The sequence below is a fragment of the Prionailurus bengalensis genome, chromosome E1 (genome assembly GCF_016509475.1).
Source record: "Prionailurus bengalensis isolate Pbe53 chromosome E1, Fcat_Pben_1.1_paternal_pri, whole genome shotgun sequence".
Taxonomy (NCBI): Eukaryota; Metazoa; Chordata; class Mammalia; order Carnivora; family Felidae; genus Prionailurus; species Prionailurus bengalensis.
Genome location: NC_057347.1, coordinates 43823033 through 43847522, shown reverse-complemented (window position 1 = coordinate 43847522; position 24490 = coordinate 43823033). Strand labels below are relative to the sequence as shown.

Genomic DNA, 24490 nt, shown 5'->3' with positions numbered 1-24490 from the left:
AGGAGAAGATTCTGGACAGGAATGTTTGTTTCTGCTCATTGTCTCCCCTGCCGCAAGGCAGGGCGGGTAAGGGTGGGGGCTGTTAAACCGAAGGCTCAGCACAGGCTCTCGCCTGCCCCCAAATCCTCATACGTGTGTCGTGTGCTGTATGTGATGTGTTGTCCACTGACAAGAGCAGCACAGGCCAGGCTCACGGCCTCTGTGTCTCTGGGCTCAGAGAACCTTCCAGAAGGTGCTGTGCTGACCAGGGAAGAGTGTGACGTGCACAGCAGACACGCCCGGATTGTGAATGTGGCTCTGTCACTTACTGCTTGGTGGCCCTCAGCAAGTTACGTTCCCTCTCTGAGCCTCACTTTCCTCATTTGCAGAGCAGGGCTCCTTATGCCCCCTTGGAAGGGCTGGGAGGGTTCTAGACAATGAATTTAGGGCACATAAGTGAACCGGCTGTTATCCGCCCTGGGGAGGGCGGCACGCCAACCAGCTGGGGGCTGGAGGACCGTTGTAATTCAAGTGGCCAGAGAAACGAACGGGGCGGAAAGCGCTGGGCGGGTGTTGGTGACATGCAACATGGCGGGCAAGCGTGAGAGCAGCACGTGCTACCAGAGCCTGAGGGGCAGGAGGAGGCCACGGGAGGGTGCGCAGCAGTGCCCGGCTGGTCGGTTGAGTGGTTCTCTCTGGGAACCTCGGAAGCAGCAGGACTCAAGGAAGGGCCGGAAGCTTGGTGGCAGTGCCCGCAGCCTGGGTGGCACACGAGGTCACCAGGAAGGAGCGAAGGAGCCCAAGACACAGACCTTTGAGTTGAGGGACCCGGCTGATGGGCTTCCCTGGCAGAACAGCTGCAGGCTGCTTTTCGGACGGTTCTGGAAGGTCCGACTTTTTTGTGTCCTCTCCCTCAGGAGGGCCCTGGGGCTCTTGCTCCTCTCCAGGGGGGCCGGGAAGTGCAGCCCCTTCCAAATCCACCTCTGAACGTGCCTGTTCCTTCTGCACGTTGGCTTTGATTTCCACGTGGAAGGTGAACCCGGGGGGCGTGTCCTGCCCTTCCGCCGTGGGCCCTGCACCGGGCCCGGGGGGCTCTGAGGCCTCGATCTCTGTGGAAACTTGGGAGAGGAAATCGACAGGGAGGCGGATGGCACCCTCAGCTGCAAAGCCGGACAAGCCAGTGGCTCCTCTGGAAACTGTCTGGGGGGGTGGCCCGCCTCGGACTGGGGAGCTCTGCAGACCTGGGGCGACGTGGGAGCGAGGGGAGTCCTGGGGCGAGGACTCGTCCGCATCGCGGTCTTCATCGACATCCTTGCCCCCCCGCCTCTCTTTGCCACGGTCCCCCTTCAGAGGTGGCCCCTCCTGGTGCAGATCTCCCACAAGCTGGTACTCCAGTAGCTCCGCGTCATGACGACTTCCCTCTGTGTCCTCTGGTTCTGTCCCTGAAGGCTGGTGTGTGGCCTCCCTTGGGCCATGAGGCAGGATGGGGGCCCCGGGCGCGTGCTGGCGGGGCAGACCTGGGGTGCCCAGGTCGGCGGCCTCACCTCTCTGGTGCCCTGGCTCCCCAAGGAGGATCTCCTGCACAACCTTGACACTCCCAGGCTCCGTGTGGAGATATCCAGGGGAGGCGGGCTTTGGAAAGGCCAGACCCCCCTCGACCCCATCCCCTGGTTTTGGTCCCCACTCCTGGTGGGGCTCCTGAGGGCCGCCTGTTGGCGAAGGCGGTTGGCAGATGGGATGATGCTGGGAATGGTGGGAGACCACTAGGACAGGGGCCTCTGGCTGTTTCTCCCCCACAGGCAGCACGGAGGCCCCGGAAGCTTCTCTGCCGTGGTCAGGCTGATCCTGAGAGCTAAACACATTGGCCAAGGGCCTCGAAGGTACCTCCCTCTGCTGGCTGGAAACTCTCAACTCCTCTGGGTTTGAAGAGGCAGCAATGGCAAATGGTTGGCAAGGATGCATTAATTGTTTAAGAGAAGGAACGCGCTCTTGAAATAAGAAAAGGACGTTTAAACAGCATCACGAGGCCAACTAACAAAGAACGAGGAATGCGGGCTCTGGGCTCATCTTTGTTGTTTTCCTTTGCTCAGAATGAAAGCTCTATTGGCTTACCTAACACTGACTCATTGGGTGACACTGGGTGAGCACCTCCCCTCTCTGTGCCTCAGTTTTCTCATCTGCAATAGGGGTGCTGGACCTGGTGACCTCTACAGCCCCTCTGGCACCAGCATTATCCCTCTGTCACCGGCTCTGGGTGGCCTCGGAGCACGTCAGCATCCAGGGCTGCCTTGTGCTGAATCCGCTAGGCCACAGAAGCTTCTCCTTCTCTCCAGGGACACTGAGCTTCCTGAAGATTCTGGCCTCTAGATAGGACCTGGCTTGAGTGCCCCAAGAATCTCTTTTTCCTCCCTCTCTCTGTGTTTCCCCTTTTTGCAAAAATGAAACCAGCGGGTGCCCATAAACCAACCCAGCCTCAAGCTCCACGCTCTGATAGATTTGGAAAATCCACAATTTATCGTCATCAGGAACCGTAAGGTTCCTATACACAGAAGCACAATTCAGATTTATCTGGCTCATGGGTCAAGTACGGGCCTTTTGCATAAGGTGCAGCAGACCACTGTGGCCGTAAAGGGTCCTGCGTGACAAAGACATCGCCAGCCCGTGAGACCACCGCATTCACATGGTCACACAGTTGGCGGTTGGTGGAGGTCACGTCACCCTTTCTGGCTCATCCCGGTGGCGTTCATGCGAACCTTCCTTAAAGAACCTGACCGTGTACTGAGGACAGGAGAGGCATGCTCTGTGGTACTCCTAATAAACATCTTTTTTTTTTTTAATTCCCACCCTTTAATCCTCCCATATGGTTCCAGCAGGACAACCCATACAATTCCTCTAAACGAAACCTAGAACCCCAAAGATTTGGGGGACTGGAAGAGCTGAGAGGAGGGTGGTGGAGAATGCATGTGCGGTTGTGGACGCACGGCTAACACATGCCCGCCTTCTCTCCCCACCCGGGCAGAGTCTGTAGCTGCCTGTTGGCTCGCCTCCACCCCCACCCTGACACCAGGGCCTCGTGATCACGATCTCATTCATTTCCTGTTCCTGCCATCAACCACGGTGCCTGCCACATAGCGACGACCAACAACGGAATGCTGCCTGGTGAACAGGAAAATAGGCTCATTTCTGCTTTCTGCAGGGTCTGCAGCACCTCACTGGGACCGTTGATCAGCCGCTGGGAAGAAGAGCCCAAACGACAGAGACGCAGGGACCAGACAACCTGAGCAGGTGCCTCAGCACCATGGCTTCTCAGCAACCAACCAGCTCAACAGACCAGAGGCTGAGGCAGATGCTAGTCTTCACACCTCCCAGACGAGCCATGCATCCTTGCCTTCTGGCAAAGGCTTTCCTCCCAGAGCTTTCTAGAAGTTGCTCTCGGTCAGGACGTTACTGTTCTCTAACAGACTGTAAGACCTGGAATGACCTTCATTAAAAAAGATACCAAGGAGGGGGGTGCCTGGGTGGCTCAGTCGGTTGCGCATCTGACTCTTGGTTTCTGCTCAGGTCACGATCTCATGGTTCATGGGATTGAGCCCTGAATCGGGCTCCGTGCTGACAGTGCTTGGAGCCTGCTTGGGAGTCTCTCTCTCTCTCCCCCTCTATCTCTGACCTTCCTCCATTCACGTGCTCTCTCTCTCAAAATAAATGAATAAATATTAAAAAAAGAGAAAAAGGCCCCCAAACATAAATAGTGAACACGTCTTGAAAAGTCATCAATATTTGATTGTACCGTGTGTGTATTGACCGAACCGATCATCGTGCAACTATATTTCTGGAGGAAGGAGTGAGGCTGGGAGAATATTCTATTCAGTTCCTAGAATACTACCAAGTGCTCAGTAAGTAATAAACATAGCAATCATCTTGCGGCGGGGGGGTGGGGGGGTGGTCCAAGGTAAACAATATTGGGCAAACAGTGTGCAGGCCTCAGGACTCTGGATAAACTTTCCCCCCACATCCCTGTCAGGAGGCCTGGTCTTCATGACACAGGAGAAAGGTCTACCCCTCCGTGTGACAGGACGTGGGTAAGGCCTTCCCTTATCTGACACTCTGCTTCCTGCAGTGCCATCCTAAAACGTCCTTGTCTGGCAGGTATTCATGAACATGGGCTACCAGAGGCCTTCTTTCTGCAGCAGAAACTGCAAGGGTAAGATGTAATAACTATGCTTTTGTTAGATGGCTTTTTCTAAATCTGAAAATTGACTACAGGCCTTTAGCAAATAAAGTGTGTTTGTGGATCGCGAGCATGTCCGATTTCGCTGGAGGGAACAGGGCTCATCAATTTGGACCAGCAGTCCTAATCAAGTCCTCCTTAGGATCAGAGGTAGAAACCTCCACGTTTTCCAGATCTGGTGCCAACTTCCCACTGCAAATGGCTACCTGGTGTTCATCTTTATAGCTACATGATTCTAGGCCACTGATGGGAAAAAAATGTAAAAATTGAGTGAGCACAGGGGCACCTGAGTGGCTCAGCTGGTTAAACATCTCACTCTGGCTCAGGTCATGACCTCGCCGTTCATGGGTTTGAGCCCTGTGTCGAGCTCTATGCTGACAGCTCAGAGCCTGGAGCCTGCTTCAGTTTCTGTGTCTCCCTCTCTCTGCCCCTCCCCCCTTCTCACACTCTGTCTCTCAAAAATAAATAAACATTAAAAAAAATTTTTTTTTTTAAAATTTGAGTGAGCATGAAAACAAAGTTTCCACAAAAGATGTTGGCCTGATCTTTTCATCGCATGGAATATGTTGCAGGGACATGAAGACCTAGCCTGTAATAAATATTTGTAGAAAAAACTCAAATCCACTTCTATGGAAATAAATGGTCATTTCCAGTGGTTATAAAAGCCTCTCATTTCACCTAAGCCTGAAAATCATGACCTGAAAGAAACAGGTGGCAGGGTTCTAGTTATTTAACACACAGACTGGGGTTCTTCCTTACACTGATTATCCCTTCTAATATTTTCTGAAGCTCTCTGTGAGTCTAAGAGTGAAAACACACCTCTCCCTGCTATGCGAAATGAGGTTAGCCCACTATGGGGCAATCAACGGGCGCCTGGGTGGCTCAAGGGGTTAAGTGTCCGACTTTGGCTCAGATCATGATATCATGGCTCGTGGGTTCGAGCTCTGTGCTGACGGCTTGACCCTGGAGCCCGCCAGAGCCCGGAGCCTGCTTCAGATTCTGTCTTTCTCTGCCCCTCCCCTGCTCATGCCCTGTCACTCTCTCAAAAATAAATACACATTAAAAAAAAACCAACAACCCTCAATGAAACACTTCTTCGGGCCCAGAGTCTTCCTAAAGCCAGATGGCCCCAATGCCAGCACTAGATGTTGGACAAATCCCGTATCACTTTCTGGAGAGAAAAAAAGTGACTTTCTAGCTCTCTGGCAGTCTAGAAAGTTCCACATGATACAGTAGACTCTCCAGTTCATCGATGCAGCAGGTGATAGAAAATGAACCTAGTGCCATATTATATCAGAGGTCTCTATTTCCTGAGATAAGGAATTTTTTCTTTTTAAGTTTTTTTTAATGTTTATTTATTTTCGAGAGAGAGAGAGAGAGAGAGAGTGAGTGGGGGCAGAGAAAGAGGGAGACACAGAATCTGAAGTAGGCTCCAGGCTCTGAGCTGTCAGCACAGATCCCAATGTGGGCTCGAACTCACAGACCACGAGATCATAACCTGAGCTGAAGTCGGATGCTTAACCCACTGAGCCACCCAGGCACCCTGATAAGGAATCTTTAATATAAAGTTAAGTTCTTAAAACATTTGGGCTAAATGATTACAGAAAGTTGGTTTCCTTGAACACAGTTTTGGTCCCTGAGAAGAAAAATCATAATAAGGTCTGAATGTTGCACAGAAGAAAGTTAAAAAGAAATTGCTTGGTGGAGATATGGTTGAGGCCTTGCTCCTGGGACAGGGCCAGAGGGCAGCCTGAGGAGAAAATCACCTATCATACACATGTGAGTTTCTGTTGGACACTCTTTCTTGACTCCCCAGGCTGGACAGGGCCAGCCTCTCTCAGGACCCTAAATACCTTAGGAATAACTCAGAAACAGTGTTAGGAAAAAAAAAAAAAAAAGAGGTGTGTGTGTGTGTGTGTGTGTCTAGAGTTCTTTCTATGTCTGATTAGCCCATCTTTGATAAGAACCTCCTGGACCCATGAATTAGGGCCCAGGTGCGAGTTTTCTTTGCAGGGTAGAGCCCATCTGAATGCTGCCATCTCCCTTCTCCTAACCCCCAGGTTGTGGTAGGCGATTCTACCCCACTGACCTTGAGTCACATGTCCGGCGGCTTGGTCTTCCAGGTTGGGGGTGTCTCCAATGCCTGCTTCTTCAGCTGGTTTATGTGTCAACAAATGAAGAAGATATAAGCAAAAACAGTTATTGTTTGCCAGAAACCAAGTTCTTTGCATCTTCCAGTATTTTTCTGAAAACATTCAGGAAAGGCACATCTTATGAGTAAGTACCAAGGGGCTGAACCTCTGGCTTTTTGCAAATATTATTGCTGGGAATGTCTACAAAAGCAGGTTACTAAATGAACCCCACACACTTTGCAGGTGACCATGATCCTGTAGGAAAGACCTTCTCCACAGTGGGCCCAGGGTCCCGAGTGCCCCACTCAACAAAGACACGCAGGGTGGGTGAGGTCAGAGAAGCAGTTTACTGCTCAACCATCACCACGGGAACCACTACCGAGCGGCAGGTGCACTCCCAGCCCCAGCCAGTGCTCTGGGGGCGCTCCGGGTGCAGGAAAGCACTAGGCGTGGGCTGTGGAGTCAGGCTGGGGTTCGCATCCAGCCACCGCCATTTACTTAACCTCTCGGAGCCTCTGTTTCCTCACCCAGACCCCCAAGGTGATGAAAACGGCTTGTCTCAGAGGACGGCGGTGAGGGTGAAAACGAGAATTTGAATGACTGTGTTTAGTGAGATGCCAGGCGTATGGGAAGTGCCCCCAGGTTCTTTTCTCCAAACTACTGCGCAAACCCCTGTAACCACCTGCCAGGAGTAATTGCCACCTGGTTAGGAGGAGGCCGGGGGTGAGCAGCGTCTAGGGTGTCTTGGGCTCACCCCAAATGAAGAAGATCACATCATCAACAGTGACAAAATCAGTAAGCTTTACCACAATGCCAATCTCTGCGCCGTGAAAAATCAGGACATTGCTCCAGGACAACAGATACAATTGTGTAGAAGAGAGTTTATAAAGCAAGTTGGTGCACACATTGACGTGCACTTGCCTCATGATTCCAGAAGAACCAACATGCATGCCCTGATGGATGGAGACAGGGAAACCACCACCCCTAAGGAATGCCTACAAGTTGCTGGCTGGGCCATGAGTCTTTTCTCCCAGACCTGAGATGGTTATGATTTCACGCCTAAAACAGAAATGCCAAGTCACCAGCTCAGGCCTGCCGTGGAGGGCATGGAGGAGGGAAAAGAAAGATTCTCTGGGTCGCTGGACAGCTGCATGATGGCCTTATAAACACTGGCCCGCTGGCTGTCCCAGAACAGCGGCAGTGAGGGCCGTGAGGGGACTGGCAGTGGGCTCCCCAACCACCAGATCATAAACACAACCTTGCTCTGGGGCCCCCGTAAGCTGACACTGTGCCACCCACAAGGTCAAACAGTGACAGCTTCAAGCACAGATTTTGTCTGAGTTTCTGACGAGGCTGTGGTAGAAAGGTTCAGAGTGACAGCAGGTCTAGCTAAGTGGCATAGAGTCCTGGAGACAGAGAACACGGGGAAGGGGGTGGGGGACACATGGGAATGACATCACTGCTGTGGCACTGGGAGGTCACTGCACTCACACACGGGTGCAGAATTGCAATATCCTGGCCCCGGTGCGTGTCAGACACTGGAGGCTGCTGATAACCCTGACGCCCCCTCACTCCCCAGTTCCCAGCAAGGGAGGTGCTCAGAGAGGCCAAAGGGAGGAGGTAGGGTGTGTGGCCGTGGCTGGGCCATCACATCACTACACGGGCTTTCCGCATCCCTGAAGCCCCAAGAGGCAGGGGCTCCCATCCCAGCAAGGCAGGGATTCCTGCTGTGGGGCGGCCACACCGCATCCCCAGTAGGCCTCAAAGGAGAAGTTTCAAGAATGTAAGACACCTAACCAAGGACGAAACTAGGTTACACATCATCCAGGTCAACAGCTGAAAAAAAGCCCCCCGAATCTAAATCCTCCCTAACTCGTTGAAGATGTAAAGGGTGGAGAGGGTGGCTTGGGAGTGTGGAGGACGGGCTGCATGGCCACCACCCACTTCAGCCCCAAAGGGAGGGTTTCAAGGCACCACTCGGAGACACTTGGTGCGTATCCCCTGTGGTTAGCGACACGGCGGACCGCTGTCAGAATCCCACCTGGAAAAAGCAGAGGAGAGATGGGCTGGCCCCGCTTTGGGGGCGGAGCGAAGGGTGTGGCTGCAGCCTTGTGGTCAGTCTGCACACCCCAAGTTTGCTTGGGCAAAGCATGCCCTTGTGTTTCCCACAGACCCAATATGGACACAGGGAGGCAGCCTTGTGGAGGCGCCTTGGACCATGGCCGGTGGGCTGCCAGTAGATGCAAGCCAACTTCAGCAGAAGGCTGGAGGGGATCTTCAGATTCCAAGGGGCTGAAGAGAGCGAAGTGCCTGCTGGAATCAAGGGCAGAGGGAGGGACCTTTGGGGGATGACTGGGATGGAGGAGTCTGGAAGGATTCCAAACAGGTGCCCACAAAAGAAAGAGTCGACGTTAAACGCTGCAGAGAGCGTGAAGCCGCGCACAGTAGTGCTAATCCAGGATGAACTTTCCTGCCTCCCGTCCCCTCCACCTCCCCAGCCCCAAAGTGGGGGGCTGCAACCCTGAATGAGCTTGGGCTACTGGATGGGACCAGACATTCTAACCAGCACTCGCAAACGGTGTTTTGCGACGAGACTAAAGTACTTTTGATCGCTTAGCAGTGATGAAAAAGTCAGAAGCGGGCTACAGTTTTCACCCTGGAGGGGAAGGGCTCTCCCACTGAGTAAACTATACAGGCACAGGGGTGGGGGTGGGGTACAAAAATCAGGTTATCCAAGAGTTCATCGTTGTTCAGCCTTCAAACGACCTTCACTGTCAAGGACGAGGGCCATCCAGCTTCAAGAATACGCCTCCATCCATCTCAAAAGACCAACTCACAAAGCAGAAACAGTTCTGACGAGTGGAGGGAGGGGGCGGTTGCCGCTGGACCTCTGCATGGGGGTTCTCAACAAATGGAGCCCCGAGAAAAAGCTGCAGTTTCCCAAAAAGCTGCTGTGAGCACCGTCTTCAGGAAGGAAACAAGACTCCTGTCTGGGGACGTTTTCCCCATTCTCCAGTGCTGGTGACATCCTGTCTGGAACTCTTCTGCACATCTTCTTCAGTGCCCTCCCAATCCAGAAGCCAACAGCTGAGCATTTACATAAGCACAAAGAACATTACCAGAAGGGGGACGGCGGCCAGAGCTCTGGGCTGAGCGAGCCGTTTCCTAAGGGTCCCAGGGGGCTGGAGGCCACCACCATTTCTGGTAGGTGCCCTGTCTGCGCGACCCCCATCATCTGTGCTGACAGGACGGTCTCGTCACGCCTCTTCGATGCAGATACGTTGAAAAAGCTAGTTCTAGAAATGGATGCTAGGTCACACTGCTGAGCTCCCTAGGGGCTGTCCCATTAAGATCCTCCAAAGGCGTGGGTCAGTCATGAGACCTTGCCACACGCTTGGGTGCCCCAGGCGGTAAACTGTCTGTTAGGAGGTGACCCTGTCACTGGGCAGAGCCCCAGCAGGAAGGTGGACTGAGCCCAGGGGTGATCTGACACCAGCCTGCCTTGGAGGACCCTGCAGAGAGCTTGGAGCTGATGTGCCGGCTGAGATGGAGGGAGAAGCTGGACAGAATCCAGAAGATACTCCCTCCTCTGGGAGGCTGGCGGGCAGCCACGGAAGCCATCGGCCATCAAGGCACCAAGATTGGAATGACCCAAGATTCCCAGAAACCGGGAGTCCTCCCACGTTGCTGCCTCGCTGGGAGACAGCATAACCCCTATTCGCACCCACTCCTCCTTGCAGGGCGGCCGGGCACCCGGCCAGGGCCGCCTCCACCCAGCCACGAGAGTCACCCTCACCTGTGGTTCCTTCTGGGATCTCCGTGTGGGGCTGAGCGGCCGCCTGCTCGCCGGGGGCTCCCTCATCCACTAAGGGCGCTGTCGCGTCTGGAAACCGAGAGTCGCCTTAAGGAGGCTAGGAAAGCCAGGCCAAGCCCCTCACCTTACTTCTCGAGTGGGAGCAGGCAGGGGCGGGGAGGCAGGAGGGGACTCGGCGGCATGCAAAAAGCAACACCACAAAGCAACACCCAGAGCCGCGCCCCTGCCTGATGTTTCCCCAGGAAGCACATGAGTATCTTGCTTGGTGGCACCGCCTCATGAGATGCCCAGGCCATCTGCCGTGGACAGCCCCCGTGTGGACGCTGCAGCAGAAGAGACTGCCGGGGACGGGCCCAGGTGTTTTAAAGAGGAAATGTCTAAAATCAGATGGCCGTGAGGCTTTGAGCAAGACCTCTGCCCTTTGGGTCTCAGTTTCCTCATCTGCAAAATGGGAATATCACGGCCAGGTGACCTTCAAGTTCTCGTCCAGCTCTAAGCCCCCTGTCCTGTGAGTCCGTGACTCACGGTTAAAAGCACAGACTCCCCCAGGTGGCAATGAACAGGCTGGTCCCGTCCAGAGCTGGGTGCTTGACAACAGGCTTAACAGATGGTCCACCTGCAGAGCAGAGGCCACAGTTAAAAACCCACCACCAGGAGCTGCTGTCAGCCTCTCATCAAGGTGAGCACCTTCCAATTCAGCAGTCCTCCCCAAGCAGTGCCCTGGCATACTCCCAGGCTGTTCCAGGCAGACATAAGGAGTTGTCAGCTTTGAAAGCTTTCCAAGAGTCCGAGTCAATTTAGTCAAATGGAATCCATTTGAATCACGGTCGTCTCGGGAGCAGGCGGAGTCGCCTGGCCAAGCCCAGCCCCAGCAGAGTCCCCTTCCTCGTGGGGAGGGGGTGGAAACTCTCGGGGCCCACACATGTACAGGATCCAGAGTGCAGCAAGACTTGGTTGGAAGATCCTTCCAGAATAATGTTGATGGGGCCACTGACAACCATGATTTGGGAGGCTGCTATGAAGTCTGGCATTAGTGTTTGACGACCTCAGGGAGGTAGCAACTTGCAAAACTGTCCTAACCAGATCAGCGGGAAATGTCTTGCATCAGCAGCTCTAAGAAGGAGCACAAAGAACACTTGGCCTGGGTATTCTCTTCACTAGGCTGAGAACCTGGGGGGGGGGGGGGCGCCGGGGGGGGGGCAGGGCCACACCTACTTTCTCCCCCACAGATGGTCCCTTACACCAAGCAATTGGCAGGCACTTTCTCAAGTCATTCAAAGGTGGACACTTGGGGAGATGCCGGGACACGTTCTCGTCTTGTGACAGCCTCCAAAGTCATGGGCAGAGCCAGGAGGAGGAGAGTACTGAGAAGAGAACCATGAACCTCCCTGGGGATGAATGGTGGGGGGGGGGATGGAAGGGCAGATACGTCAGACTGGTTACTTAAGAGCCATTCTCAATGCCATTATCCCTTGATTTCTCCTACTTATGAGTCTGGAAAGCAAAACGCTCCATATTCCGGCCTCCCCCTTACAGCCAGGCGTGGCCATGAGACTCAGCTCTGGCCAATGAGACATAAGCGGAAGTCGGCTAGGCGGGGCTTGCAGGAAAACTGCTTTCCTAATAAAAAGGAAACACATTTGATTTCAGGGCCCTTTTAGCCAGGCTTTGCTACTTTCCTCTTGCTTGGAAGGCAGATGTGATGCTTGGAAGTGCAGCAGCCATCTTGTAACCACGAGGCAATAATCCAACCACTACAGATGGCAGAAGATAAAGACAGAAGAGCACTGATCACGCTGGAGACCTGCTGCCATCCAGACATGTTATTAAGTGAGACCAACAAACCTCTTCATATCTAGGCCCCAGCTAGTTTGGTTTTCCATTACCTAAAACCAAATGCAGTGTTGACTGACTCAGAAGGGAAGCAAGAAAAGGTGGTCAAAATCAGGACCAAGGAGCTCTTCAGGAAATACATGAGGAATTTTATAATAACCTAGACACCAAACGTCTAGAGAGGACAGGTCAGAAGGCGTGCTGGAATGCACACCTCGGCCAAGGTCCAGAGTCCTGGACCATGCCGAGAGCCCAAGAAATGAAGGATACTAGACCAGATCGGTCCCAAAGTATGAGCTTGGAGATGTGCACCGACCCGCCCCCTTTCTCACCCAAATGGCTGCACTGGGATCTGGTGGCTCGTGAGAGACGAGCAAGGGGGGCGGGGGCTTCTGAAGGAGTGGGGGGTGGGGGGACAGCTGCCACGGAGCAGGGGCTTTGTGGAGCTCTGCTCGGGCCCCGCTCGGCCACAGACCCAGCCTCTCCAAACGCGGCTGCCTCAAAGCACACACACGATGAAGGGGCCCAAACACGGCACCGGAGAGCGAGGCGCCCAAGCAGGGCTTGGCTCCCGTGACATTCCCGGGCCTGAGCCCATCCTGCAAAGCACCGAACAAGCATGGCCGTCAGCCAGCGGGAGAGGCAGCAGCGGACGCAGCCGGGAAGGGTGGCACGCGGGGCTCAAAGCACGGCTAAGCGCAGGCTGGAGGCACGGAGGAGCTGTCTCAGTGAGGCAAGGAGAGGAGGGCCCACCTTCTGCCGTCGGCGTGCTCTTAGCATCCGAGGTTTCAGAGCCCGGTTCCTCAGATCCATCATCAGCGGGGGTCTGCAGGGGAGACTCTGGAACATACACAATGAGCCCCTCAGAACGGCTGCCGCTCCCCACCCCTCCTTCCGACTGCAGGAGGAAATGGGGAGCAGTGTCTTTCGGAGCCGAAAACCACCCAGCGCGGGACCCAGATGGATGGGGCGTGGCCACGTGATAAAGTCACAAGGGGGACCAGTCCCACCCCCATCCCGACACGACGGTGTCCCCACAGCAGGGTCATCAGGCCAAGATGCAGGTGCTCGTTCCCGGACAAGAGGAGAAACTGCCTTTTAATCAGCCCGCGGTTTCAGCAGAGACTCGGCCTCATGCCGACAAAAGGGCAGCCGACACTACGAAGCCCGCTGCTGCGTCTTTCCTGACCGAGAGAGGCTCATGGGAGAGCGCAACCCTTCATCGGCGACAAGTAGAACGCCTGGAAACCCAGTCCGATCCAACTCCTTCCTCTGAAAAGGGCAGACGCAGTGCCTTCTAACTGGAAGTCAGATCGTGTGTCTGGACTTCACCCAGCTCGTTTCCTAGAAAGGTCTCCAAGTACTGACCAGCAGGACTGGAGTCGCACCTGAAACGTCAGCCACAGTTACCTACGGAGACAACTGCCCTTTCAGAATCCGAAGCCAAGGAGGCTCTGGTGGAGCCCGGGAAAGCCACTCCACCTGGGGGTGAGGGCAGGGTCTGCGGGGCTGGCCTGTGTACAAAGCAGAACCCCAAGACGACAAAGGGCAAGCGGTGTTCCACTGCACTGAGAGATCCGACACCCACTGCTAAAATGCCGCCAGTGGATACCCAGCCCTGGGGGCGACCATCCAGCCAAAGAAGGACCAATTCTAACCAGATTTCCAGCACACCCACAGCTCCCTGGTCCTGGGGCTTACACAAACCTGCAAACTGCCTCGAGAAGGCTTCGGACAAATGGCGAGAAAGCATCTGCAGACCGTGTGCTGGGTCTTGTTATTACTAACCCGGCTTGACTGTCAGAGCACAAGAGCATATGGAGAGCGCCCCAAGCATGCTTGTCCCCCAAGCAGCCCCTCCCCCACTCTGTCCTGGAGCCTGCCATCCTTATCATTAGAATTAGCCTTATTAAATTTCTTGGAGGGACAGAAAGGAGGAGGAAGAAGCCTTTTCCGAACGTCTTAGCTGGAAGATCTAACAAGTTAACCCTTAAACACCTTTTAATTCCTTAGGGTGCACTCCTCTACCAGTTAATCACCTGTCACCTCACCCACCTGGAGGCTCTTGGCTGTATCCAGTCCTTGTCCAACTTTGAGCCTCCACACAGATACTCTCTGTTCTAGTATCTTATACGTGGTTTCTTGTCATGATTCCAAATAGTCTGTCACTTATCTAAAATGTTGCTAGTAAAGTGACACAGCTTCTGCCAAGTTATACCGCTCACGCCCCATATAGAAATCACTCCTAAATCCTTAGAAGCAAGAACAAATTTGATGGGAGTGATGGAAATCTCTTAAGTATCACTTGCTTTCTTGGGAAGTACACTCTTTAGTTAAGCAAACTATCTACAAATGTTTCCCTTTCACAGCAGTGACAAAAAGGCTAGCAACTTAAAATCTGCACACACACACACACACACATATATCATATATCATATATTTGTTTTAGCACAGAACTTCTGATCGTGTTTTATGTTAAAGAATTGAGTAGTTTTAGCAAACATACCTTAGACAACTCTGAGACACAAAATAACTTGTAAACTCGTTCTAACTTTACAAATTGAATTTCACTTCTCCCCCCAAAAATATGAATGGTAAAAAACACTTTTTTTTCCTTTTTTTTTTAACAAACTTTTAACTTAAGAACAGTTTTAGATTTATAGGAAAAAAAATTACAAAGCTACTACAGAGAATATACCCCACACCAAGTTTCCCCAGCTATTAACATCCTATACTATTAGGTATAGTTGTTGCAACGCTGTATGTATTTTAAATTTAATTTTTAATAGCAGCCTACCCTAAACAGAATGTCACTGGCATAATTCACACCAGGCAGAATTCTAAGTTGGATTCCACCCATGAGGGTTTAATAATGGAAGTTCCAAGGGGACCTGGCTGAGTGACAAGGGGCAAAACAGATGACAAGGAGCTGAAGACGTCCCTCTAATGGGGCAGCACCGCATATCAGCCCTTGACCTCAGAGAGGAAACTCCACTTGTCATCTGTCAACCGAGGAAAGTGACATCTGCCCTCAGCAGTTGTTGTGAGCATCGCCTGAGACGCTGGTGGTGAAGGCCTTTGCAATCCTAGAGTTCTAGAAAAATGCCCCAATTACCATTTTAAGGAAGTTCCCTTATAAACAGGGTGGCCATAAACTTTATCACCCAAATTGGGACACTTGACTGTGGAAGCGGCAATGGTCATCATGACGCAGAACACAGACTTGCACGTGGATGTGTGGGCTCAGGTCCTCAGAAGAAGGAGCTCTCAGGGCCCCAATGAGGGGGTCAAGGGGTCAGGGGATCAGGGGATCAGGGAACAAGGCAAATTCTGGCTCCCACCCCAAGCTGCCTCTGCCAGGCAGGGCTGCAGGGAGAAAGCGGCGTGCCACTAACCTTTGGGATCGAGGTCCTGGGGGCCAGCACCCTTCATTCCACATGGCTGGGGTCGGGGTGGGGAGAGAAAATGGGAAGGGGCTGTAGAGCCACGGGGGTGGAGGGGGACAGCAGGGGAAAGAAAATCAAGGCAAGAAGGGAAACAGGGAAGAAGGAAAAGGAGACCGTGGGAGAGGAGGAGACGGGGTGCGGGGGTGGGGGGAACGGAGTGGGGGACAAAGGGAGGAAGGGCACCCAGCAGGACTCAAAGGAGAAAGCAGATTTCCTCACTGCTCTCCATGGGAGCTGCACCTTAGCAGCTCTGGCTGGAGCCAGGCTATGGCCTGGGAGAGGTAAGGACGTACATTTCTCACCACCATTTGGAGCCTGACACCCAGAGGGCAGATCTGGCCCCCTGGGACACTTGGCTGGTGCGGGTATTTCCCCCCACTCCCCTCCCCCAGCACCTGGGGCTGGGAGGCCCCAAGAAGGCCAGAGGGCAGCCTCTGAGCTCCCCGGGACAGTATATCCACTCTTCCTTTACCAGCCAGGAGCCCACCTGTCTGATTCCCAGGTTCCTCTGACTCCTACGCTCTCTGCTTCAACAGAGAGACAGAAGTCGCCTTTGAAACCAGGCCCCACAATGAGTCCTGCGAGCAGGGACTATCATTCCTCGTACTCCCCCAACCCAGGGGTCCTCTTGGTGACCCTACCTCCTGCAGGCAACCTTCCCAGACAGATGCACCCAGAAAAGCACCCTTCCCACTTTGGAGCCCCACCGCCTCCAGCCACTGCTCCACACCTCAAGGTGCAAAGTATTTTTATTATTTTTAGCACTGAAAGAGAATAGCAGGCTGTTTGCTATTTTGTCTCCTCAGGAATGGGTCTGGAGGGCAGGAATGGAGGTCTTCTTACACTGGGTATCACTTGGCAATGACAGAGAGGACAGCATGAGAAGCAGGAGAGAGGGCTTGGTGCCCTCCATGGGACTCCCCAAACTCCGTGGACATGAAACACAGGTGTTTGGTGGGGGAGAGGAGGAAGTCGAGAAAACTTGGCCCAAAGACTGTATTATAGAATATCTAGGGGTTTAGGGGCGCCCGGGTGGCTCAGTCGGTTAAGGGCCCGGCTCAGGTCACGATCTCACAGTTCATCAGTTCAAGCCCTGTGTCGGGCTCTGCGCTGACAGCAAGGAGCCTGCGTGGCATTCTCTCCCTCTCCCTCTCTCTTTATGCCCCTCCCCCACTTGTGCACTCTTGCGCTCTCTCTCTGAAAATAAATAACTAAACTTAAAAATAAAAAAAGAATATTTAGAGGTTTAGAGGATCCAGTTTGTTAGTATAGGTATAGCAGGAATCTCAGCGCTGACCTTGCTGAAAGAGGGCCCAGACAGGCTCTTAAGGAGGAGATAAAAATAAGATACAAAGCCCAGTATTTTTCATGTTCATGAATGCTGTTGATCTAAAGGTGAATAGATTGGGCTAAAGACTCAAGAGAGCACCGGGTATTAATCAGACTGACAGGCCCCTTACAATCTTTGTCATGCCACTGTCCACACACGTGCCAGACTCTTCTTTGGAAGGGTACATTTCAAACGGCCTCACATTTTGAGTCATCTTGGCCCTTTCAAATTATGAGGCTTCACTCTACTGACAACCCAACACAATCAAGTATTTAAAATTCCTTTCAAGAGCTTGTTGTTTCGGGCCAGCCCCTTCCTGAGCAAGCAGGTTGGCGGCCACCCACCCACGCCAACCCCGCCCCGCCCCCTCCCCCAGGCACCTGTTGCGCATGCGTGGCTGCGCACTCACCTTTCAAGCCCTGGTCCACGTCACCCTCGTGGTCTTGCATTAGGGTGTAGCTCCCCTGAGAGGGGAGGTCTTTCCTCTCCCCCGTCCCGTACGTCCCAGCATGATCATCCATCACGGTGAAGTCCTGGCGGGGTTCAGCCATCCTGGGTCAAGGCCCACCTGGGGAAGGGAGATGGGAGGATGAGGACGGGCAAGCTGGGCTGAGGGGCCGAAGCGCTAGGGGGATGGGGGTGGGGGCGGGGAGAGAGGGCCCACCTCCCGGGGGCAGACAGATCTCCGCCCCCATCCCCTCCCCGAGGGATGCCCAACCTCATCCGCCTTGCCCGTTACGCGTATGTGCACTTTTAATTCACCTGCATCACATCAGTTCATACTCAGAACCACCAGGTGGGCAGGTTCCCGGGCCTGGCTCGTGATGCCCAGCACTCTTTCCACTTCATTAAAATACAAATGCTGCCCACTAGTAGTTTGCTTACTTATTTATTTTTCCACCCATTAAAATGTAAGGCCCATCAGGAGAGGGGCGCCATCAGCAAGTGAGGAAAATGACGCACAGAGACGCAATGGGATCATTCCATCACGAGGCAACAGCGAGGCAAACCGACTCTTGACCCTTGTCCAGCCTCCCCCCCCCCCCCGGAGGTCAGGGCTGGGCCTCCACTCACCTCAGGGTCCCCCACCAGACCTCTCGGGTGTGCGTTCTTGGGGGTCGGGCTCAGAAGTCCCTAACAGCACCATGCACACACATGCACACATCGCCCCCTAGAGCCCCAGCAGGAGACAGTACTTCACGTCCACAGAACGCACTAGAAAGTCATTTGCTCATACTCTGTTCTCATCTTTATTGAGAATATTTAGTGCTTTATTTTAAAAGTAATTCATAACTGTGAATTCTAGATTTTTGAGTATGCCATTTTGTTCTGGTTCATCCATCCTACTTTGGCTTATTCCATTTTTTTTTTCATCTTTATCTCTGTAATTTGAGTCTCCTCTTTTTGTTATCTTCCTTTTAAACATTTTATTTTTAGGTGATCTCTACGCTTAACATGGGGCTTGAATTCATGACTCCGAGATCAAGAGTCACATGCTCTAGTGACTGAGCCAGCCAGGTGCCCCGATATTGTTCTTTTAAATTGCTTATGCTATTATTATTTTTTTTAATGTTATTTATTTTGAGAGAGAGAGAGAGAGTGCACAGCCCAAACTCACCAACCATGAGATCATGACCTGAGCCGAAGTCAGACTCTTAACCACTGAGACACCCAGGTGCCCCCAAAATGAATTCTTTTTTTTTTTTAAAAGAATGAGCTTAGCAGGACCTCTATCCTAATGGTCTGTTTCCCTTAGAAAGCCCCCAAACATCAGAACCCCTCTTCTAAGAGGGACTAGTTCCATTATCTGAGGAAACTACTGCTCCCCACTCAGCTCTAGAAAATAGCATCTTCCTCCCTGGTGGAGCCTCTCGGAGCGTCCCCGGTCACCGCCCAATGGCTCATCCCCAAGACTGGTCCATGAGTCACTCCATCTGGCTGAGTCACCAGATGCCTCACCCTGGAGCGGTGGGATCGCCCCAGAAGCTCAAGGCCTCCCAGACTGGCTAGAGACACTGGCCCAGGTGAGCCAGGCCAGCCAACTCAGGGCACCTTGTTCAACCTGCAGCTAAAGATTTAGGGAAGGCTGAGAAGTTAAGTGAGCTTCAGAGTTTTGCTCTTTAGATTTGATCAATTCCTTTCAATGACCAAGCTTCCCCTCCTGAAACATGGTGGATGGAGGTATACAAGTAAAACTCTGATGTATTGGTTTCCTCTTTTTTCTTTTTTTTAATATTTATTTATTATTGAGAGACAGAGAGACACAGAGCGTGAGCAGGGGAGGGGCAGAGAGAGGGGGAGACACAGAATCCGAAGCAGGCTCCAGGCTCCGAGCTGTCAGCACAGAGCCTGACGCGAGGCTCAACCTCACAAGCCGTGAGATCGTGACCGGAGCCGAAGTCGGATACAACCAACTGAGCCTCCCAAGTGCCCCTGTTTGACCTTCTTGCATGTTTTCTCTTCCAGGTGTCCTTTAGAACATTTTTTCTCAAATTCTCAAAATTCCATTGGGATTTTGGGCTTATATTTTGTGCCAAAATGATAACAATTGCTCTCTTCAGAATATTTAGTGTTCTTGGGGCGCCTGGGCGGCGCAGTCGGTTGAGCGTCCGACTTCAGCCAGGTCACGATCTCGCGGTCCGTGAGTTCGAGCCCCGCGTCGGGCTCTGGGCTGATGGCTCAGAGCCTGGAGCCTGTTTCCGATTCTGTGTCTCCCTCTCTCTCTGCCCCTCCCCTGTTCATGCTCTGTCTCTCTCTGTCCCAAAAATAAATAAACGTTGAAAAAAAAATTAAAAAAAAAAAAAAAAAGAATATTTAGCGTTCCTACCCAAAAGCATAGTGTGTGTCTTCCCAATTATTCCGGTTCCCAAATCTCTCTGGGTGGAGGTAGGGGGGTGTCATTTGCATTTTTCTGGTGCTGAGCTCACTCTCGACGTCTTGCTGTCCTTTGTGCTGCCTTTGTGAACAGGACCCTTGCCCTCATCGTGCTGACGACTCATGAAGGGCTCTGGGTTTCATCAGTGGAGGTGACCAGGCCACCGTTCCAATGCTGGAACTGCCCCGAAGTGATGGGTTCCCCTCGACGTCCCCAGGAGACGTTTTCTGGGCCTCGATCAGAGAGATGCGATCTCTTAGCGGAAAATCTCTCATCAATGAGCTTGTGAAAAGAAGCTGGCAGAATTCAGCAGGGTTTGCAGAAGAATGCAAGGGTGAGGGAGGGCATTCTACTCTTGTCCCTACTCTTGAGGTCAGTTTGCCCCCAATTCAGTGGCTGCTCATACTTTAATGTTTATTGTTTATTTATTTTTGAGAGAGAGCGAGGGGGAGGGGCAGAGAGAGAGGGAGACAGAGGATCTGAAGCAGGCTTTGCGCTGGCAGCAGAGAGCCCCATGCGGGCTCAAACCCACGAACCGTCAGATAGTGAGCCATCATCGAGCTGAAGCCGGACACTCAACCGCCTGAGCCACCCAGGTGCTCCTGTTGCTCGTATTTTAAAATCACAGGTTTTAGAGAAAGCGGTTCTTTCAAAGGAGCCTGGGAGGCGTGAGACACCAGGGACCCACACGCACTATAGCTCACCACATTCAGCTCCTGGCTAAGTCGAGAAGTCCCAAAGCCCACCTTCCACTTATGCCCTGCACAGACGGGCTCGCTGACTAAAGTTCTCTTCTTCCAATAAATGGTACCGCCACACATCCCAGCCCTAAGACCTGCAGCCAAGGACAGCAGACTGAAAACACAAAAATAAGCACAACCCCCGAGGTGGGTACACAGCCCAGACGAGACATGGTCACCACCCCACGGATCCCTGTAATCTAAGAGGGACACACAGACAGGAAAATAAACACACTGGGAGCTGTTTTCTTAAGGCTGCACTCTGCTTTCTTATTCTTCTAAATCAACCAATTCCCACCACCCCACCACCCCCGCCCTCATTTCCTACCTCCTGTTTTCCCCGGCAGTGACTTAAGGGCAGTGGGGTGGGAGGTAGGGAAGAAATTGTAGGAAAGGCACAAAAGTTGAGTTAAACCTGGAAACTAAAGAGGGCCACTTTTTTTTTTTAAGTTGATTTATTTTGAGAGAGGGAGGCACAGCAAGAGAAGGAGAAAGAGAATCCCAGAATCCCTGAATCCAATCAGGGCTGCGGTTACTCAGTCTTTTTTTTTCTTTTTTCTTTTGATTGAGGAGAAAGTCACACAACCAAAAATTAACCATTATATATATATTTTTTTTTAATTTTTTTTAATGTTTATTTTTAACAGAGAGAGAAACAGAATGCAAGCGGGGGAGGGACAGAGAGAGAGACACACACACACACAGAATCCAAAGCAGGCTCCAGGCTCTGAGCTGTCAGCACAGAGCCCGACGCAGGGCTTGAGCTCACGAACCACAAGATCATGACCTGAGCCGAAGTCAGACGCTGAACCGACTGAGCCACCCAGGCAGCCCCAAAATTAACCATTTTAAAGTGAACAATGCAGTGGCATTTAGTACATTCACAGTGTTGTGCAACCATCATCTCTTACTAGCTTGGAAACATTTTCATCACCCCCAAAAGAAACCCTGTGCCCGTGAAGCGGTTTCTCTTGAACCCCCTACCCCCACCCCCTGCCAGGCACCAATCTGCTTTCTGTCTCCACGGATTACCTTTAGTTGGATATCTCAGATAACTGAAATCATTTAATATGTGGCCTTTTTGTGACAGGTTTCTTCCTCTTAGCCTAATGTTTTCAGGACTCCTTCATGTTGTGGCTCGTGCTGGGGCTTCATTCCTTAATAAGATTCCGTTGTACGGACGTAACACATTGTGTTTACCCATTTATCCTTTGATGGATACTTGCAGTCTCTTAGTAAATTACAAGTTCGGAAACAAGCTAACATGGAATTTTTATTGTGACTTTTATCGGATAATGGTGAAATTGGGGTGGAGGGAGGAAGGGGGGATGGTAGAAGAAACAAAAGGGCAGGGCCCCCCAGGAAATCAATCTTCAACTTCTTCCTCATTTCACCAAGGCTGGGCCCCCATGGGACACAGGGATGTGTAGGTGAGACCCCGGGTCCCTTTTGCTCCCAAAGAACAGGGCCTCCGCAGGCCGCAAGACGGAGCAAATTTTCTGCCCGGCAGAATTCACGTCTTCTATGCAGCTTACCTGAAGAGGTACCTTTGTTTTCTGAGCCTCCTAGGCTGCCCTTTGAGGTGTCCGGTGGTGGACGAGGGAACCCCAGGCACCTAGTCCAGATGAAAGGTGACCTCTGAAACACCGCCAGGGGGCCCTGCTCACTATTTGGAGCTCATCTGCTGTTTTCCTGGACATTTCTCCATGACGACATCGAGGCTCGCTACAAACCTGAGAGGTGGGCAGGACCCAAATCCGAGACAGGTAAAGGGCCCCCAGAGACTAAATGACTTGCCCAAGACCACTGAGGCAGCCTGGGACCTTACTTAGATTCGAATACCGCTCCCTCAGCCCTGCTGCCCTCTGGGACGTGGACTCCTGGCAGTTCTGATGCCTCCTTCCGCTCCCCACCCAGGTCTTTCCTCCTGTACGGTTCCCCCGGGGGTCTGTAGGTTTCTTCTGACCTAGGGTAGTCTTCGCCTGATGTAGAGGAAGACGAAATGGCCTTCCTGCGCCTACTGCCATCCTTCCTATTCTTCCTCATTTTCTTACCCACAGCAATGCAGTTTGGCCATCAGCAACTCAGGTTCTAGAAAGCTTCTTGGATAAGCCAGGGCCACACTGGACACCCTTGTGGCAGCTTTGGAGTATTAATAGCATCTATTTATGTGAGCCCTGTCTATAAGCCAGTCACAGGGGCTTCAGAGAGAGGGAGAGTTTCTCTGTAATACAACCACCTCATGAGAGGAATCATTGTCTCCACGCCCTGGACGAGAAAGCAGGCTCAGAGGTTCTGTAACCTGTTGAGGGTCACACAGCAAGCAAGGGGCAGAGCAGGGTCTGAACTTTGATCTTTTGATGATAAAACCCATCTCGAGGCTACTATATCTTACTGGTTCCTACTGGTGCCTTCCCAACAGTCTAAAGAGCACAACCCTTTTCTCCTCCCCTCCAGGACTCGGCGAAATGACGCTGTCCGGGCTGGAGTAAGAGAGGAGGGCAACCCTGGCTCTCCGTGCTCAGGGCTGGCAGACTCACTACCCGATCCCAACCGAGCTTTGAGAGTCTGAATCTCACCTCCGCGAGCGCACCTCAAGGGCAGGGGTGTTTCAGGCCAAGCAGCAGCCTCGCTAGGGGGCAGCAGACGCCTGGCGGGCGGCGGGCTTCTCCCGGAGCAATGACCGCGGGCCCCGCCGGGGTGCCTGCTGTGACTCAGCGGAAAGCGGAATCGCCCGTCCTGTTCCCTGGCTCCGTTCAGACAAAGGGTGATAGCCCCTGGACCCCCTCGGCTTAAAAAATCCCACACTGCCATTAGAGAGTGGTGACAATGCACAATTTTGCAAATATGCTGAAAACACTGAACTGTACGTTTTAAAGGGGGAATTTCACGGCACCCACCGTAGGCATTTCAATAAAGCTGCCATTAAAAAAACAAATACCCTAAATGGACCTCTTCTCTCAGATAGCTGAAAGATCAAGTAGAGATAATCTAGAATCTAAAAATAACCTTCCAGTGAACTTTGTTCCTCAAGGTTATTTTTGGCTCCTGCATCCCATTTTTCCTTTGCTCTGGTCCCTTTTTTGTACCATCAGGAACGAGCCAGTGCACTAGGGTGGAAAACAGGATTCCTCATAATGACAGGAGCCATGTTTCAAGTGTCTCCAGGTATTGACTTATTGAATTCATACACCCGTCTCTATTATTACGCCTACTTCTGCAGATGGGGAAATTAAGGCACAGGGAGGTTGAGTAAGTTGCCTAAGGTCTCAGAGCAGGCATGTAATGGAGTCAGGGTTCAAAGCCCAGATGGCCTGGCACGGAGTCTCACCTCCTTAAGCGGTCTGTTAACGGAGACTAAATACAGTAGTGATTGAAATACCAGATTAGGAATACCAGGACACTTGCTCAACTAAATTAAACCTTTCACTTCCCGTGAAAATTGCCTCTTTAGGGGGGTGCCTGGGTGGCTCAGTCTGTTAAGTGTCTGCCTCTTGATCTCGGCTCAGGTCATGATCTCACCGTTTGTGAGTTCAAGCCCTGCATCAGGCTGATAGCACATTGCCTGCTTGGAATTCTCTCTCCTTCTCTCCTTCTCTCTCTGTCCCTCCCCGTCTTGTGCTGTCTCTCAAAATAAATAAATAAACTCTTAAAAATTAAAATAAACAATTTTTTAAAAGAAAATTTCTTCTTTGTATTTACACTCTATTCTTTAGTGCTTATGGTCCAACTGTTTTACTTTAAGACAGAGATTAGTGAAAGGGCAATGCATCCCCATCTCCTGGGTTGAGTGAGGTGAAGTCTGGGTCCCAGGTCATTAGGAAATCCCTCTACTTAGGAAGCAAGGAGCCAACTGTACCCAAAGGGAGAGAAAGAGTCTCAAGGGCTTAAATCCACGCGCCCTTCAGGCTGACTCTTGGCAACCATGATGCTTCAGAGGCCCTTCACTAACAGCCAGTCCCAACTGTGAGGGTCTGAGGGACCGCGTCTCCTTTTGTGTCGCCTTCACCTCCCCTGCCCCCCATGGGTGGTGCCCAGCACAGAGACAGGCACAGGGAAGTCCTCACTTGCAGGAGGGTAAGACGACATGGCTCCTCCCTCAGAGAAGCGCTA

At 52.3% G+C, this 24490-nt stretch overlaps 1 protein-coding gene across 17 annotated transcripts in view; it reads right to left on the bottom strand.

Annotated features, from left to right (window-relative positions):
• Nucleotides 1-24490, bottom strand: part of MAPT (microtubule associated protein tau) — a 101053-nt gene that overhangs the window by 32881 nt on the left and 43682 nt on the right. For 5 of the 17 annotated variants that reach the window (XM_043584873.1, XM_043584870.1, XM_043584875.1 and 2 more), the window contains exons 2-6: nt 17172-17330; nt 12740-12826; nt 10136-10222; nt 6297-6362; nt 792-1097 (exon numbers count right to left, since the gene is read on the bottom strand). In XM_043584873.1, coding sequence (XP_043440808.1) covers nt 792-1097; nt 6297-6362; nt 10136-10222; nt 12740-12826; nt 17172-17313 — 688 coding nt within the window. In that variant the 5' untranslated portion in view covers nt 17314-17330. The remainder of the gene's footprint in view (nt 1-791; nt 1098-6296; nt 6363-10135; nt 10223-12739; nt 12827-17171; nt 17331-24490) is intronic. The other 12 variants (XM_043584876.1, XM_043584879.1, XM_043584880.1 and 9 more) reach the window with 5 other exon arrangements.